This window comes from Acanthochromis polyacanthus, chromosome 1 (genome assembly GCF_021347895.1).
Source record: "Acanthochromis polyacanthus isolate Apoly-LR-REF ecotype Palm Island chromosome 1, KAUST_Apoly_ChrSc, whole genome shotgun sequence".
NCBI lineage: Eukaryota > Metazoa > Chordata > Actinopteri > Pomacentridae > Acanthochromis > Acanthochromis polyacanthus.
In genome coordinates, this window is record NC_067113.1 from 51,974,135 (window position 1) to 51,992,693 (window position 18,559).

An 18,559-nucleotide genomic window follows, 5' to 3' on the forward strand; every position below is an offset into this window, starting at 1 on the left:
AACTTGGACTTGGGAAGCGAGACACCTTCAAAAGAAAAACAATGGCCCCTGCATGACACAGCAATTGCTTTTTTCATGGGGAAGAGACACAAAGATCACCCACAATGTTATCTCGTCAGTCCACCAGCACATCAATCAGGGTCCAGGCTGCTGGGGATCGACCTCCTTTGCTCCAGAATCAATGCCCTCAACTATTCTCATTGGCGCAACAGAGATTGTCAGAGATACAGGGCCGGAGAACCCTGCAGAATCCAGCACTGTGTTCTAAATGGGGTTAGCTATTAACTCACTGACACACACGGTCTCTCTCCTTTCTTCTCTGCTCTACCTGCCTTTATCAGTCTCAAGAGGACTGGATTGAAAATGGCACAATGGAACAGTTTTTTTCTATTCTGTGTTACATTAAAAATAGTAGATTAAAAACAAGCAATTGTATCCACAGATGCCTGCAAGAGGATTCTACAGTCGCCCCAGAAGCCTCAAGTTCATTCACCTAATCTCCGATGTGCAATTTGCGCTAAATGTAATTACAATATCTGACTGCAGGTGAAAGCAGCATTAGATGATCAGCAGCACTGAGTCAGCTGTGCAGCTAGAAACACAAATGACTCCTCTTGTTGGTAGAGTTGCACACAGAAACCTCAAAGCATTAGTAGGACAGGACATTTAGTTTGTTGCTTTCAGCTGTTTGTAGAAGTCTTTCCTTTAAGTTTATTTAATACCTGCAGCATCAGACAGCAGCTAGATCCATGTGAGCATCTCCAAAGAGAGAGTCGGGTATATTTTTGCACAAAATAAAATGGTAAGTTCAGAATTTAGAATTTACTTTAAGGTTATCGCCAGCATAGAGCCACAATCGATCAGATTCTACTGACAATGTATTTTTGCTTCGCCTCAGAGAGGTGATCCGACTTGCACAACTAAATACTATTTAAAAGTCTTTTTTTTTTTTAACTTAGGAAGATTTATTTTTTTCATTTCATAGCAGGATATTTTCAGGAGTGATATAATTGTGCATACTGATGCATCGCACAATGTGACCTTTAAAATTAATAATGTGTCAAAACTAGGCAATAGATAGCTCTGTAAGAATGGAAACACACTTTCTACTATAATAAGTTGCTATAGGTTACTAAATTGTCATCTCATATGAAGTTTCACTGTAGAAAACATACAACAGCATATTCTCCTGGACTATTTTCAACAGTGATTTTTCAAATCACCAAAATGTTAAGTGTACCTATTTTAAATGATGTGCATCAGCTAATTAATAAAATTAAAGCAGAAATCAAAGAACATCAGTGTACAGTTCCCTATCTCCCATTTTGACAACGTGTCCAACTGACATACAGCAATAAGATAATATCATTTCTGCAATTTAGTTATGAGTTTCGGTTTTGGTGTGTCTATGATCTGAAAACGTCAATAAAAAAAACAAAACAAAACAAAAAGCACACATAATTGTATCATGTTGGTATCATGTTTAAATTTTAAATGAAGTTTCTGTATAGAGTCACAACCCCTCAAAATGTCGATAAAATGTGGTATGTGAAATATTTGTTTATAAACAGAACAAAACCTACAGTGACTTCTACTATCTATGAGCTCTATCAATGAATGAATGAAGCAGAGAGCGGCGTATTCTTTCACACTACACCTCCCAGAATTCCACGCTGCAACCTCGCGCTTCTGTCTTCCTGTTTGAGAGCCGCAGCTGTAAAAATGGCAGCTGATACAGGCAGATACAGGAGTGCTGTTAGCAAAAACAAAGACCCTTCTGGTCTTCTCATCTCCGTCATTAGGTAAGTTGTGTTACATTCTTCGTATGAGGAAACCGGCGCTGTGAGGAAGCCAGACAGCTCTTGAACTGGGCTTGTGTTTGCGCTTAGAAACGCATTGACAGCTAGCATTCATGCTAAAGCTACATGGGAGTTAGCTACATCCTTCCTGTATTGTTAACTGTATGAAATAAATGAACGCTCATGCATTTGCACTGTTTTTGCATTTACGATATTATACGTCGGTTAATATTAGCAGAAGTTTTTCCGAAAGGAAAGACTACTATTTTCTTTTGTTGAAACACTATCTGGGCGTAATCATTGCTAAAAACACTAACAACATATGATGATTAAATGTATTAGAGTCCTCACTATGTAGTGCAATAACTTGTTCAGCTAACTTGACTTGCACAGCATCTTACGTCTTAAAAAAGCGTAATTGCACATGTACATTTTGCCATTTTTATCCAACAAAACCTGGCCTGTTGTTTGCATATCTTTTGGTTTTCTTACTTCACCTGTGCTGCGTTCAGGGGCTGCCTTCAGCTGCATGTGCTGCTGAGCTCAAACTCACCCTGTAATTGCCATTTCTGGGCGGACTGATACTACTCACTTCCCTTCAACAACAATACTTCAAATTCACAATGTGGGTTTAGTTCTTGGTTTGATTCCTGTCTTTCTTTCCCAATGCAGGACTCTGTCCAGCAGCGATGATGTGCAGGACAGAGAGACAGAGAAGGGTCGTCTGGAAGAGGCGTTCGAGACATGTGACAGGGATTTAGATGAGCTGATTGTTCAGCACTATGCCGAACTCACCACTGCCATCAGGACCTACCAGAGCATCACGGAGCGCATCACCAGCTCCCGCAACAAGATTAAACAGGTAGAAAAAGAGAGACGTGTGCATGAAAAATGAACACTGGTGCATATCAATACAAAAAAAAAAAAAAAAAAGAAAATCCTTTCCAGAATTTAGGATTTCAGAGCAGTGACTCTCAGCTCTGTAATTAAAAACAAGAATGTGTTTTTACATTCAATATCATTTGCCTTTTTATTCATGGAAATGGTTTCTTATCTCATTTTTATTTATTTTTTTATCCTTCAGGACAAAAAATTTCCCAATTAACGCAAATCCTGCTCAGCCAAGAAGAAAACTACACATTTAATAATTGCCAGTTAAAGTCATAATGGAGATAATTTCTTAACTGCAAATGTAAAATTACTGAAAATGTGTAAGTTGCCCCTTGGTTCCCTCTGTGAAGGAAAAAATACTCCCTTTCCCCCTACTGAGGTATTTCCTTGTGGCTGTCAGCTGACATCATCCTAAAATTATCTTCAGACAAGCAGACGCTGTTGGAGGACAATATGCTAGGATTCTCTGCCATGGTCAAGGTTAGCTATTCTGACAAGACTAAGCAGACATGTTGTCTCCATATCAGTCTAGAGTCTAAATCTGACCTCCTCCCAACTGCAGTATATACCCGAAGGTCAGAGAGAAACCTCAGAATTGATGCTGTCAATGCTCACATCGCTGTGTTGCTCTTTGTATCACTTCTCCTGATATCAGTAAACCTTATTCTCAGCATAAGCCATCTGAGTCTCCAGAGTGTCTTTGACTCTGCCTCCTCATTCGTTTCTTGGCATCGCAGAATTCCCTACCACCCTCCACAAGCCAGCCAATGTGGACAAAAAGACATCTAGTTAGGCAGTGCTCTTTCTCTCTTCTCAGCAGGACAACACTATAAGCAAGAGGCGGTTCCACTAGATAGACATTTGAATTGTCATTGCAGGAAAATCACTGACATTTATGATTTTACACAAACAAAGGAATGATAGTGTGACAGTAAGCTTGAGTGCAGGAACACTTAAAACCGAAAGAGCTAAAAGGAATTAGGCTATGATTAATTTAAATTGCCTACACCCATTAAATTATATTTCTTTTTGGCTTTTTTGTGCCGCTTTAACCACTACATGCTCCTAGCACAGCTCTGCCCAATTTCCACTTGAGGTCTAGTGAGTGCAGTGTTCAGCCACAATTGAAAACACCCGTGTAGGTGTGTACAGAGTTTAACTTGTGAATTATTTCAGCTCACTTGCATGCTCAAGCACAAAATAGCTAGAGAGAAATATCAGTGTAAAACCAGTGTTTCAAAATGTTTCACAAGGTAAAATCAAATATTTCCTTTCCCATTTTAATTACATTTCAGAGGCTCTCACACAGATTATATATTAACCTTTCTTGAGGAGTATCTAAGACAATATGAATGTTAAAGGCATTAGAGGAGATTTAATTTCCTACGACTTTGAACGTAGCATGCGCATGCGCACATACAACCTCTCCCTCACCCCCCTCTAACATCCCCCCTCTTAACATTTACGAAGAAACGCCCCCCTCCAGAAACTTGCGTAGCACTCGTGAAGTTGTCTTTTACGGCTGGGTCCCCCTGGATCTTTATCTGCCATTATGTAAAAAAAGATGAGCAAAACAAGTCGCCAGCTAACTACGAAGCTATACCAAAGCAACACATACAGAAAACACCTAAGTCCAAGGCGTACGTAATCTACGTAACTAGGCCTGAGCCGGAAGATTTTTGATTGACAGGAAAGGGAGCAAACCAAACGCCTCGGTCCGAGCGCATTGATTGGCTGATGTTTTTCAGGTCCTGCCATGTCCACAGTTATTTTTTATTTTTATTCTTTTAGAGACCATACATACAAGTCCACTAAAGGTCAGTATATTCATTTATGTGAATCAGACAAATTAAACAAACAAAAAAAAAACATCCTCCATAATGCCTTTAAATGCTGTATAAACTGCATCTAAGTTTTCCTCACTTAGAATGAGCTTTAAAGGGTGACTATGCCTGAGAATATGCATAAAGTAAAGGCAATGAGTTTGTGTTACCTTATTTGACACAGATCTTTCTACCTTTTATTTCTGACTATTTGATAAACAAAAATGTATATCATATGCCAATTAATTCTAAGTCTAAAGAAAACCCAGACTCATTTCATTTTGACGCTGCCTAAAATGTCTCTTTTATGAGATGCCAAAAATCCCCCTATGCAGAAAAATAAACTATTAGCACACAACAATGATAATAATTCCTCTTTGCCACTGGACAATCTCACTTTGTCCCTGCAGGTGAAGGAGAACCTCCTGTCTTGTAAGATGCTGCTCCACTGTAAACGGGACGAGCTGAGGAAGCTGTGGATCGAAGGCATCGAACACAAGCATGTGCTCCAGCTGCTGGATGACATTGAAAACATCAAGCAGGTGCCTCAGCGTCTGGAGGCCTATATGGCAAGCAAGCACTACCTTCATGCCACAGATATGCTGGTGAGTAGACGGGCGGATGAAAATGTGCTTTCTAACAGCGGGATTCCATGTATGAGCGTGTGTGAGGTGTACAGTATTTTTGACTGAGAAGAATGCCTGACAAATGTGCCCTTTTTTATCGCTTTGTTGGGTCGGATGGAGTAAAAGTGCGAAATGAAAAAAGGATCCGATTTTTAGCTAGTTTTTGAAGGCATGGGGGAGAGCTATTGACATTTTCTGGAGCACTGATAGACTGCTCTTGAGACCCTCAGTGTCCACAATGCACATATATAACAGCAGTTTTTTTATGAGGTGTTGCTACTAAAGATTGATTTCCTGGTGCCTCTCATCGTTTAAAGAACCCTTTGCTAGCCTTGAACTGTCCAATGGGTGCAGCTCACACAAATCTTAGTGTAGTGAAGCTCCTGCAGGTGTGTATGTCTGCGTGTACTCCTGTTCTTTTGATGTGTGTTTTGCAGTATGCTCAGCAGGGGAGCTAAAGGATGGCATTGAGGACTAAACGACCAGGCTCTGTGATCTCTCTGTTTCTTTCCTTTCATTCCCTTCCCTTCTCTCCTCTCCTATCCTCTGTTCCTCCCCCTCCCACACACACATTAGCCTTCAGAATTTGGTCATAATTTGTTTGCTAGAAATAAGGTTATCTGAGAAGAAAGAAAAAAGAGGAATGATGGCGCACCCAAAGGACCATGAAAAATCCTCTTTGTAGGGGTGGAAACTAAATTCAACCTGTGTTCAGTCTACACAGCGCATTTTGAAAGGTTGTGAAAAGTTCAAAGGTAGTCGGACACTTCTCTTCTGTCTTGGAAACTTCAAATGCGCTTCGCATGGTGGTGCCATTTCATCGGCATGTTAAAAGCACATTTTTAAGCACATTTTATTTTCCCTTACATATCGAAATAATCTTAGATGCATTTGTTCTAACAGTTTTTGAATGAATAATGTATGAGAGAAAACCGCTCTAAAGCCACAGTAGAGAATGTTTAAATGTTTATGAAATGACGAAAATAATCCGGAAATAACATATTTGGTAAACGAACAGTTTCACCAGCCTTTGCTTTTATTTGCGCAATTTATTATTGCCATGATGGAATAAATGGTTGTATTTCTATAGCACTTTTATCCAAAGCACTTTACATGATACGTCACATTCACACACTGATGGCGGAAGCTGCCATGCAAGGCGCTAACCACAACCCACCAGGAGCAATTAGGGGTTCGGTGTCTTGCTCAGGGACACCTCGACATGACACTTTCTTAATTTAATAAACACCTCGGCGGGCCGAGGATCGAACCGGCAACCTTCCAGTTACAAGACAGCCACTCTTCCCACTGAGCCATGCCGCCCATGTTTCTTGCGAGTAGTGAATTCTAGTTTTGAGATGCTGGGCGCCGATGTCAAAAAGCTGTATCATTACGAGGTGATCAGTAAACAAAAATCCTTCCAAACAAATGATTAAATGATAAATAAATGAATGACTTGAATAACTGTATTTGGGAAGAATTAATCAAGCAGGAGGAACTGGAGTGATTTTTATAGGGGAGTACAGCTGCATAGAAACTAAAAAATAAGATAAAAAGAGCTGGAAAAAGGATATCTATTGTAGGGACTTTATTGAATATGAACCATGAACATCTTTTCTCATATGGTATAAAATTGGCAGATTCAAATGAAAAGTTTTTGGCTTTGGATTGCATTCAGATCTGGCTTTGCGCTCATCTTATAGAGCTTTGTGGATTTAAATAAACAATTAAGTTGTGTTGTCTCTTGTAGGGGCAACAGTGCTCCTGACTGGCTGAAAAATTTTCATAGGGCTTTGCAATTATAGGCAAAATTATAATCATGTTTATTTTGATCAATATTAAGATCACTGTTAATCTATTTATCACGGTTCTTTGACTTTACATTTCTTACTGAACTTTCTTAATTTAATAAACAGATTAGTGCTTTCACTTCTATGTTGTTACTTTTCTGTGAATGTACTGAAATAAGACTTACCTGAATTCAGTGCATCTCCTAGAGCTAAAATATACTTACATTTGTACTCATAGCGTCTCACTTGCGGAACATTTGCATCGAGAGCAGAAGCTAGCTAATCGACTGTGCACAGAGAAACCTCGAGTCTCCACTCAGTTATTTCTGTGCAGCAGCTCAGACAGATGTGTGATCAAAAATTACTTTGAAAAGTAAAGTAAGATTGAAGTACGGTGTCAAAATGTGAGATTTACCCCAGCTGAAACAGAGCGATTTAATTTACATGAGCTGTTTTCATTTTTATCAGTTTATCATGGTCATTAAATTGTGAGAATCAGCTGTCCTTGTGCAGCCTCACAACTGGCATTACGTTTCTTTAGCACCTAATTATTCCTTTTCTGTGTTTCCCTCCTGCTCCTCGCTCATTTTGCTGTGCACCCGTTGAGCCTGTAGTATTGTGTGCTTTCAAGACACCTATTCTGAAATGAAAGTAACAGACATGCTGACAGCATCGCTCTTATTTTTTTGCCTTGTACTGCAGCAGGAGTAGGCTAGCCAGGGATAAACGTCCTAGCTTCACTCTCTCGCTCTCCTCCACTGTGGCTTACTCTCTTTAACGCTGTCTCTCTGTGTGCATGTGTGCACGGTGTGTGTTTATGTGAGGCTTATCTCTAAGGGTTGACAATTAGAATTCAGACTATGCTCTCTGTCTACTATTGAATGGCAGCTTTGGATCCCATGGGGTTGGTTTAAAATGAGACTGGCTTTGGTTGTGGAAATCCTCTCCTCTCCTCTCCTCTCCTCTCCTCTCCTCTCCTCTCCTCTCGTCATTCGTACAATATCACAAAATCCAGGTGCATACAACTGACACCCCCATTGGAGCTGAGACCCCAGTGATAAGCTTCTCTTCTCTTCTCTTCTCTTCTCTTCTCTTCTCTTCTCTTCTCTTCTCTTCTCTTCTCTTCTCTTCTCTTCTCTTCTCTTCTCTTCTCTTCTCTTCTCTTCTCTTCTCTTCTCTTCTCTTCTCTTCTCTTCTCTTCTCTTCTCTTCTCGTAAGCAAATTCACTCGAGGCTTCATATCCCTCGTTATGCTGACAGGCCTGGCCCTTAATGATGTTAACCAGCCTTCCTCTGTCATCCCAGCCCCATGGTAATGAGATATACCCCCCCCCAACACACTCACACACAAAAACCATAAACGTTAAATGATTTACAGTCGTGCAATCACACACACATAATCATACACAGACACATCTGAGAGGTGCGTACTCACATGGAGAGGGCCTCGCAGGCATGCCGAGTTATTATATTAAGCCAAAGGAGACTGACCATGCAGCACATTAGCTCATCTTCTCACTAATGTGACTCTCATTTGCATCAACACACACTTGACCCGTGCCCCCTGCCCAGCTTACTACCCCTCCCTCGGTACCCATTCCCTTCTGGTCTGCCCCGGCCATGCAAATATTCTTCACAGTGCTATCATCTGGCCATTAGTGCCCCTGAAATACACACAGACATGCACGTAAATACACGTTGGCACCTTTTATTTAATGGCATGAAGATTTATTAATTGCAAACATGCCATGACTGCTGCTGCTCCTGCTGGAAGGGAAAATGGGGGAGTTTGGATTAAAAACAAAAGCTTGACTCAGGAGCACATGATAAAACATTGTCGGTTATTTTTGGGAAATTTTATATCTTTCATATATTGCTTATTTGTAGAGTTAATTATACACTTTTCTGCTAATGTGCCACCATTTGACTGAGCCAGATTAGACCTACCAACATTTCCAGATCACTTTTGACACTGCACAAGTATAAACTGTATGGAAAAGCATTAATGTATAGACACGCACAACTGATGTACTTGGAGTTGTGTGAAGTGATTTGGGAACGTTACCGGTAGATATACATTCCAGCTGTCACCTGTGGTTATGACTTTCATGTATTTACTGAAAGAATGAAATGGTGCTTACAAGTGGCTAAAATGGGTTTCCTCTGTGGGGTGGCTGGACTCTGCCTTTCAAATAGGATGAGGAGCTTGAACGAGGGAACTTTGACTAGAGTTCCTGCTCCTTTCCATTAATAGAAGCTAGCTAAGGTGGTTTAAGTATTTGATTTGGATGTCTCCAGGGCACCTCCCTTTGTACAGCCCAGGAGACCTTGGGTAGACCCAATAGTTGTTAGAAGGATTACATATTTCATTAGGCCCGGGGGCGTGATGGGATCTTTCCGGGGCAGCTTCAAAATGTTGTGGAGAGGGAAATAGAGAATGCCCTGTTTAGCCTGTTGCCAACACGTCCCAACCTCAAATAACTGGAGGAAAAGGATGTTTGGATGTTGGTCCAAATGCACCACAGAAAGTGTAGAGGATACAGTTTGCATACCAAAATAACAAAACGCCTTTATCATTCACTTTTACCCTAAAATCTTAAACCAGACAAGGAGATTTCTATAAAAGTACAACTTTACTGCACTGAATGCAGAATGTTCATGGTTAAATTAATGAGACTTAATGGTAATTAATGTAATCCAGGTTTTCACAGAATTTAATCAATAGCTTACGTTTACTTTGGTGCTTCCAGCTATCTGTAGGAGTCTTTCCTCTGAGTCCATTGGTTTGATGCTATCCATTAGCATCAAACCGCATCCCTAAAGCAAGTATTGCATTTACACACCTCGAACAACCAAAGTAACATCATTAATTACTTCTAATTATAAATGATCCCAATCATGATGGAGACTAGATTTATCAGGACTGAACAGCAAGTCACACTTAGTACTTTTTACTTTATACAAGTGAACTTTTGCACACATAAAGTCTTGGTATGCCTACTGCAAGTTGTTAACTAGACGAGCCCTCAGTAGAGTGCAGAACCATGTCCTCTACTGGCGAAAACCCTGTCCTCCCTATACAAATGATGCAATATGTATCAATTTTGATCATCGTACGTATCTCCCTTCCTACTTGATCTGGTGACCTGTAACTCCACAACTGAGCAGGGGACCTTAGACTGATCTTCAGTGCCAAGTTTGATTATCCTGACTTCAGCACTTGCAGAGATATCGGAACGGACATAGCCACATACATACATACTTACCCAGCCAGCCAGATACCGCACCGAATGCAGTAACCCCGCTGACGTTCGTCAGGCGTGGTTAACCCGTTGCGCTTCAGTGTTCCGCCCGCGGAACACTTTGAGATCTGCATAAGCATTTCCTTAAATGCCTGAAGCTGCAAACGCGATTATACAAACACTATACACCCATGGAAAGCTTAGATTCTCATGAATCCGCCGGTATAAACCACTTTCAGATGTGATTACCACAGCGGGTAATATAAACACATTTGTCCGACAAACAACCAATATCCATCCATCCGTTCTCTATACACGGCTTTAACGTACACAGCGCGACTCACATTTGCGGGTTCATTATTACACACAGATGAAAATATTCCACAAAAAATGGCCATAATCCAACCTTGGAGGTCCAGACGAAACAAGCCAGTATAATATTTTGTCCAAAACATGTCTTGAAGACGGTATATAATCCACGAATAGGTTGTTTTCGAGGAAATGCACCTCGCGGTGCGCGTCCGATATTCCCTGTATTTCTCGTCATATTTTTATTTACAAATAAAATATTAGCGATTTTTTTTTATGTACTGAAAATGGCTGGAATTGACTGTACCTTATAGGGCTATATAGCTGATTTAGATGTAGTATTTTGTTTGTTTTTGTATTGTTATTTAATATTGTGTTCGTTCCAAGTCTCTCTTTATCACTATCGTGGGTATGTCTAAATCTCAGAATATCAACACTTAACAGACTCATAAAGCCAGCAGTGTTCTGTATCTCCTGTCTAAAAGGGGCTTTACTGTCTCAGGCCATTCTGATTGCTCTTACAATGAAGTTTGTCTTTGGCAGCAGTGGGTGGATTCTTCACCAACAGTGCAACATTGGCCATAGGCTAGTGTGGGTTAATTGAATCTCCTAGTGAAGTTTTTCTTGATAATTGGCCTATATTTATACTGTAAGGTTTTGCCGTGGCATCAAGGATTGCTAAGTATGTCTCTTCTGCCTTTGCAGGTGGAACTGACATAATTGCTTTTGCTGTGTGATGTGTGCTGTTTTCCATGGAAAAAGTGTAAAATGATCACAGCATGAGTTACATTTAGATACAGTGGGTATGGAAAGTATTCAGACCCCCTGAAATTTTTCACTCTGTGTCATTGTAGCCATTTGCCAAAATCAAAAAAGTTCATTTTATTTCTCATTTATGTACACTCAGCACCCCATCTTGACAGAAAAAACAGAAATGTATAAATTTTTGCAAATTTATTAAAAAGAAAAACAGAAATATCACATGGTCATAAGGATTCAGACCCTTTGCAGCGACATTCATATTTAACTCACATGCTGTCCATTTCTTCTGATCCTCCTCGAGATGGTTCTGCTTCTTTATTGGAGTCCAGCTGTGTTTAATTAAACTGATTGGACTTGATTAGGAAAGGCACACACTTGTCTGTATAAGACCTTACAGCTCACAGTGCATGTCAGCGCAAATGAGAATCATGAGGTTGAAGGAACTGCCCAAGGAGCTCAGAGACAGAATTGTGGCAAGGCACAGATCTGGCTAAGGTTACAAAAGAATTTCTGCAGCACTCAAGGTTCCTAAGAGCACCGTGGCCTCCATAATCCTCAAATGGAAGAAGTTTGGGACGACCACAACTCTTCCTAGACCTGGCCGTCCAGCCAAACTGAGCAATGGTAGGAGAAGAGCCTTGGTGAGAGAGGTAAAGAAGAACCCAAAGATCACTGTGGCTGAGCTCCAGAGATGCAGTCGGGAGATAGGAGAAAGTTCCACAAAGTCAACTATCACTGCAGCCCTCCACCAGTCGGGGCTTTATGGTAGACTGGCCCGACGGAAGCCTCTCCTCAGTGTAAGACACATGAAAGCCCGCATAGAGTTTGCCAAAAAACACATGAAGGACTCCCAGACTATGAGAAATAAGATTCTCTGGTCTGATGAGACCAAGATTGAACTTTTTGGTGTTAATTCTAAGCGGTATGTGTGGAGAAAACCAGGCACTGCTCATCACCTGCCCAATACAATCCCTACAGTGAAACATGGTGGTGGGAGCATCATGTTGTGGGGGTGTTTTTCAGCTGCAGGGACAGGACGACTGGTTGCAATTGAAGGAAGGATGAATGCGGCCAAGTACAGAGATATCCTGGAGGAAAACCTCTTCCAGATTGCTCAGGACCTCAGACTGGGCCGAAGGTTCACCTTTCAACAGGGCAATGCCCCTAAGCACACAGCTAAAATAACAAAGGAGTGGCTTCAGAACAACTCTGTGACCGTTCTTGACTGGCCAAGCCAGAGCCCTGACCTAAACCCAATTGAGCATCTCTGGAGAGACCTCAAAATGGCTGTCCACCAACGTTCACCATCCAACCTGACAGAACTGGAGAGGATCTGCAAGGAAGAATGGCAGAGGGTCCCCAAATCCAGGTGTGAAAAACTTTTTGCATCATTCCCAAGAAGACTCATGGCTGTACTAGCTGAAAAGGGTGTTTCTACTCAATACTGAGCACAGGGTCTGAATACTTATGACCATGGGATATTTCAGTTTTTCTTTTTTAATAAATTTGCAAAAAATTCTACATTTCTGTTTTTTCTGTCAAGATGGGGTGCTGAGTGTACATTAATGAGAAATAAAATGAACTTTTTTGATTTTGGCAAATGGCTGCAATGACACAGAGAGTGAAAAATTCAAGGAGTCTGAATACTTTCCGTACCCACTGTATGTGCCTTAAAGTGCAGTGTGCCTCATTCAGGTCTATTTGTTATGTGTTGACCCCTTTGTTGACTTGTGTTTACTTGGAATTTTCACTGTAAACTCGATAGCAAAGGCAAACATGACAGAAAATATAAAGCAAAGTATCCCAAATTGGTTTGACCAGAGACCAAGAAAATTGCAAGCGACAACAAAGGATAACTGGTGCCTTGCTGTTATGTTGTCATATGCAGGTGAAAGCTGTGGAGTCCTTAGAAGGCCCCTTGTTGCAGGTAGAGGGGCTTGGAGACCTGCGCCTGGAGCTCCACAGCAAAAAACTCAACATTCACTTGGTGCTCATTGATGAGCTGCACCGACACCTCTACATCAAGTCCACAAGTCGCTTGGGACACAAGAACAAGGACAAAATTGCTGCTCGCCTTCCAGGGTAAGGGGCAGTTTCTTATATTACATGGTCACTATTCTTTGGGGTCCAGATGCCCACACATCTCACCTTTTGCTCGAAAAAATAGTTCTTTTATTAGTTTCTGTACCTGTGCAAGGACTTGCAGTGTTTTTCCACAGTAGCATGGCTAGTGGTAAAACTTAACAGGATGACTTTGAATTATAGTGAGGAACGATCAGGGATTTCATTTCATCATATTTCATTCTATTTTATTTCATTCTTTTGATAAACATCCCTATTGGCTTCAGCAAAGCTGTGGTTTTACTTACTGGAGTTGTTTACTTAGGTTGGTCCATGCAAAATAATTTTACATCAATATGTTCTTTCAGTGTGATCATTAATAGACATTAATGGGATTTAATTTGTGCAAGATTGAAAGAGACAGGGGGAGTGAGGATAAAAGAAATCATGGACTGTTAAAAAAAATCCATCTGTTAGTTTGTTTGGGTCCAAGGTACTAAAGAAGCCTTTTTGCCTGCCTATTACAGTATGTAGTCAACAGAAATGTTGCCTTCAAAGTGTTTTTTCCAACTTTCAAAGTTTATGCTGTATAGATGTGCCTTCATTATAAGTTATTCCATGACTGCAACAACTAAGTAGAGCTTGCCAATTATTCACCGCATGGAAACCAAGACCATTACTGACAAAAGCAATTAGGGCTTGCTTAACTTGTTGCTGTGCTTCTTTACTTTGCACATTGTGCTGTAAAGCTCCAAAGGAACAGATGAAAAACATCACAAATTATTTGTTGTTAGGGGCAAACCGTAATAATTTACTCACAGTTAATTAAGTGGTTTGCAGTTCTGCCATGATATGTGCTGCTGTAAGACCATTAGAGATGTGTACATTTTTCATGTTTGGTTTATCAGGGAACAAACTGCGGTTTAAAACAGAGAGACAATGTCTGTTACTGAATGCTGATATGCCAACATGCACAGTGATACCACTGATACCTCACACGATAAATTCAATTAGGCAACCAACAGGAGAATAACTTAAGTTAAGCCTTTGCGTCTTAAGAGAACATTTTCTTATTTTCATGATGCAGGTGTATCACCTATAAAAGGTATTCACCCACCTTGCAAGTTTCCCCTTTTATTGCTTTTTAAAATTAAATCATTGATTTTGGCTTTTTTTGACAAGAATTTACAGAAACGACTCAGATTTTTGCAAAGTGATGTCAATTAATTAAAAATATAAAATGGATTGTAAGCATTTGCAAATGTATTAACCCCCTTTAAAATGACTCACTTGATTAAACACAGATGCAGCCAAGCCATTCATTGTAATGGTTGCACATAACTAAATCTGCTTAGACCAGATTGTCCTCAAAAAGTCAATGACCGAGCAAGGAGACTAGTGAAGGAGGCTACCAAGACATCTATGGCTCCCCCGAAGGAGTTACAAGTTTCAGCAGCTAAGATAGGTGAGACTGTGAGTATGACAACTGTTGACTGCTCTTCACCAATCAAAGGTTTATGGAAGAAGGGCAAATAGAAAGCCTCTGTTGAAAAAAATTCATATTAAATTTTGACTAGAGTTTGGCAGATAGCATGTTGAAAACTGTGAAGTCAACTGGAAGAAGGTTCTGTGGTCTGATGAGACTGAAATTGAGCTTTTTGTCTGACAGACTGCTCTCCATGTTTAGCAACACCAAACACTGTGCATCCTCACAAACACACTATCCACACTACAAAGCATGGTGGCGGCAGCATCATGATGTTGGGATGCTTTTCAGCAGCAGACCTCGGAAGGGTAGTAATGGGAGAGGGTACAATGTATGCAACAAGGTATAGGAAAATCAGCAAGTCCAGCAAGACAGTGACCTAAAACATATAGCCAAACTACACGGAAATGGCGTAAAGACAACAAGGTGAGTGTTCTGGAATAACTGAGTCAGAAGCCAGACTTCAGTCCTACTGAGAATTTGAGGCTGGACTAGAAAAGAGCTGTTCACTCATGTGTCCAGATGTGCAAGGCAGATTGAGACTTATCCACACAGGTTCAATGCTGTAGTCATGGCCAAAGGTTCATCTACTGCATTTGAACTTGAAAGGAGTGAATACTAATGCGGTCACATATTTTATGTTCTATATTTGTAATTATTTGGAAATCTGTTCAGAAATCTGTATTTACTTTGACATGTTGTGTATTCTTGCTGTCAAAAGCCAAAATATATTGGCAGTGAGTCTGTGTTGAAAAGCAAAGTGAAGAGAAAACTCCCAAGGAGGGGTTAATGCTTTTTATATTCAGTGCTTTCTCTTATGGGATAATGTGGAATAGTGCCTCTAAACACACTGATGGTGTAGTGAACCATGGAAGACATTCAGCTGAAGTGTTGTTTGCACTTTTACACGTGTGTGTCTGTGTGTGGGCTACAATAATTATGGTGGCAGTGGGTTGGCGAGGTACAATGATTTATTACTGAGGGTCAGTTAGTGACAGGTCCTGGCCTTCCTGTATTGGGTCGTCTCTAACAACAAGCCGGCCTCCATACACCCCACTCACTTAGCAGGCACACTGTGTTTATACCGCCCAACTTAAAGGACCTGGATTGCTTCCACCTCCGGCTTAAGGCTTGATAAATGGCTCATTGGAAAGCAGCACCAGTTCCAACCAGAGATGCAAGGCGTTTTGTTATAACAGTAGATTGTTTTTTGTTAGAGATGGGGAACGTTAGTGTTTGCATTTCTGTTAGTGCATACTAAGCTCTTGTATATTTCTAACAGCTATTGCTCCAGAATTTTGAAGGTTATTTGAACATCTTCTTCACTCTGTGTCTTGTTTTTATATGAGACAGAAAGTGTAATGTTTGATAACTCGTGGATTATTTTCCTTCTCACAGCTCAATGGCCAAAGACTCCTCTCCAATGCCTGTGCTGGATATCAGCAGCCTGTCGACCCCACGCAAGCTGTTGGATTCATCACAGTTCAGCACCCCTGGATCCGGCAGTGGTATGGTCTTTAGATCATTTTAGACATGGAAGGAAAAGGCAACAATTGGAAAAAAAAAGAAAACAACCATACAACAAGGTGGTGGCTGAGAAAATGATACTGAAAGCAGAGGGAAGTAGAAAAAAGTGGAAATTTTAACAGAAGGATTCATGAAAAACCATAAATTATGTTTTCTCTCCATCTAAATGGCAAACATTTGGAAAACTATAGAGATGAAGACATCAGTTAGCAGTGTTGTTGCTTTTATTGGATAACAACCTTTGTGGATTGTAGCGTGCAGTTTTGTTTTCACTATGCTCACATTCTTAGTGTTAATGAAGTCATTAGCATAACTCTGACTTACATCCATTTGCATGTCATTATAGGAGTGCGTATTTCCAAACCTTATTGCACATGCATTCACACACCAAATGTGCACAGAAAGCGGCTTATGGACACTTTAATACAAAGGACTAAATGCCTCTCTGAAATCTTGTTGGGCGTACACAGATAATTTTACACACCCACGTTTGCTTTTTTGCACTATATGTTGTACCGTCTTCAACTATGATCATGATATACAGCTCCCACGGTATCATTATAATCATCCTGCTCCCCTACCTGTACAATTAGTCACCCAGTATCTCTGTCTTCACAGCAGGGAGCAAGCATTTTTAAACTGGTAACCGGCGCTTTAGCAAAGACTGATAATGTAGACTGTAACTGTATTCAGAAATGTATGAATCCTCTCTTGGTTGTAGGGGCGTAGAGTCAGCACTGCATTCCTTCCAGGCAGAGCACAGAGGAACGCAAACAAGAAGATAATGAAAAAAGTTAATCCAGCAATAACTTGGTGTTCCCTTGGTGTTTCTGAGTTTTTATATTAAGCCTGGCATTTTTTTTTTCACCACCCACTCTTGGCTTTCTAAGTTAGCAACTCACCATTTGTGTATATGAGGCATCATACTGTACATAGGACTCAGCATCCAAAAGCATTTTAGCTTGTTGTTGCTGCAGCTCCTGCTTTATTAGTGTGACAGCGACAGATTAACAGCAGCATTAGCATATAATTGGCTCCTGACAAGCAAGGTTTTTCTGAAAGGTATGACCTAACCTTTCTATGCCATTTAGTGTCTTTTTTTTTTTTAAATGTTGTTCATCCTCTTTGTCTCTTTTCTGTTTAGCTCTTCTTATGTAGCTCGGTAATTTCAGCCATGTATCCTTTACTCCGCCTCCAGTTATTCACTCAGCTCACCTCATCAGCATGCTTCTGTGTGCCATGACCTCAAACACGTAAACACACACAAATGTACAAATTCCCACTAATACATAAGAAGTGTCTGTTGAATTCTCCCACTCTGCAGGCCTAAAAGTTAAAGCTAAACCACAGTTTTGCCCACATTATGCAAAGAGAATGCTGGCAATTAGCTACCACCAGGCGGTAAGTGCCGTCATGTTAACAACTGTGGTCACGATGCAGCAACCGGCTTCCATCAATGGCCTAGCTTGCCATTTTGTCTAATAGCATTAGAGCACCTCATTTGTAGATACTAATTGCCATAATTATTACAGAAACTACAGTTGGAATGAGTGAAAAGAGGAAATACACCCAAAGTCCATTAACTTGCCATAAACATTAACTCTCTTAACGTGCTTTGATGGGGAATTGGGAGGCCCCATCTAATGGAAATTAGAGCATCACTCAATACTGCCATTCTCAATTTAGCCGCTAATGTGGCTAAGTCAGATGGAGAGAGCATGGGGGTGATGGTGGGGGTGCAGGTGTATGTGCTTGAAAGAAAAAGACATTATATATTAATATAGTTGAAGCTATGCAATTATTTATTTCAGTCTGAATTACGGTATTAAAAAGATAATAATAATGGCACGTTTCCAAACACACAGAAAAGCAGTTAGCATTTATATTTGGAAATAACACTGAGGCATGTTATTCATTTCTTTAATCATTATTTTGTCGTAATTATTGAAATGGCATTATTTCATTTGATTTATTATAAAATAATGCATATTGCATTATTGAAATAATTAGATTCATGCTTGTAAATATCTCATGAATTGTTTTATGTGCTAATCAGTGCATATGTATGTACCTTCTTTAGTGCGTGAGCTGCAGCAAGATATGCGGGAACTGAGCCAAGCAGATCTCCCCGAGGTGGATCCAGAGGAGAACAGTGCTGAGTTCATGGGCATCCTCATCAGAGTACATATTACTACACTACTAAATACTGAACACACTGTTAGCTGTGAATGTTAACACACCAGT

The 18,559-nt window shown here is 40.4% G+C and overlaps 1 protein-coding gene across 1 annotated transcript in view; it reads left to right on the plus strand.

Moving 5' to 3' along the window:
* The first annotated feature begins 1,674 nt into the window (after nucleotides 1-1,674).
* The window catches only part of exoc4 (exocyst complex component 4), a 149,277-nt gene continuing 132,392 nt past the window's right edge, over nucleotides 1,675-18,559 (plus strand). The window contains exons 1-6 of the mRNA XM_022195671.2: nucleotides 1,675-1,802; nucleotides 2,472-2,661; nucleotides 4,924-5,118; nucleotides 13,130-13,323; nucleotides 16,187-16,296; nucleotides 18,396-18,496. Coding sequence (XP_022051363.1) covers nucleotides 1,723-1,802; nucleotides 2,472-2,661; nucleotides 4,924-5,118; nucleotides 13,130-13,323; nucleotides 16,187-16,296; nucleotides 18,396-18,496 — 870 coding nt within the window. The 5' untranslated portion in view covers nucleotides 1,675-1,722. The remainder of the gene's footprint in view (nucleotides 1,803-2,471; nucleotides 2,662-4,923; nucleotides 5,119-13,129; nucleotides 13,324-16,186; nucleotides 16,297-18,395; nucleotides 18,497-18,559) is intronic.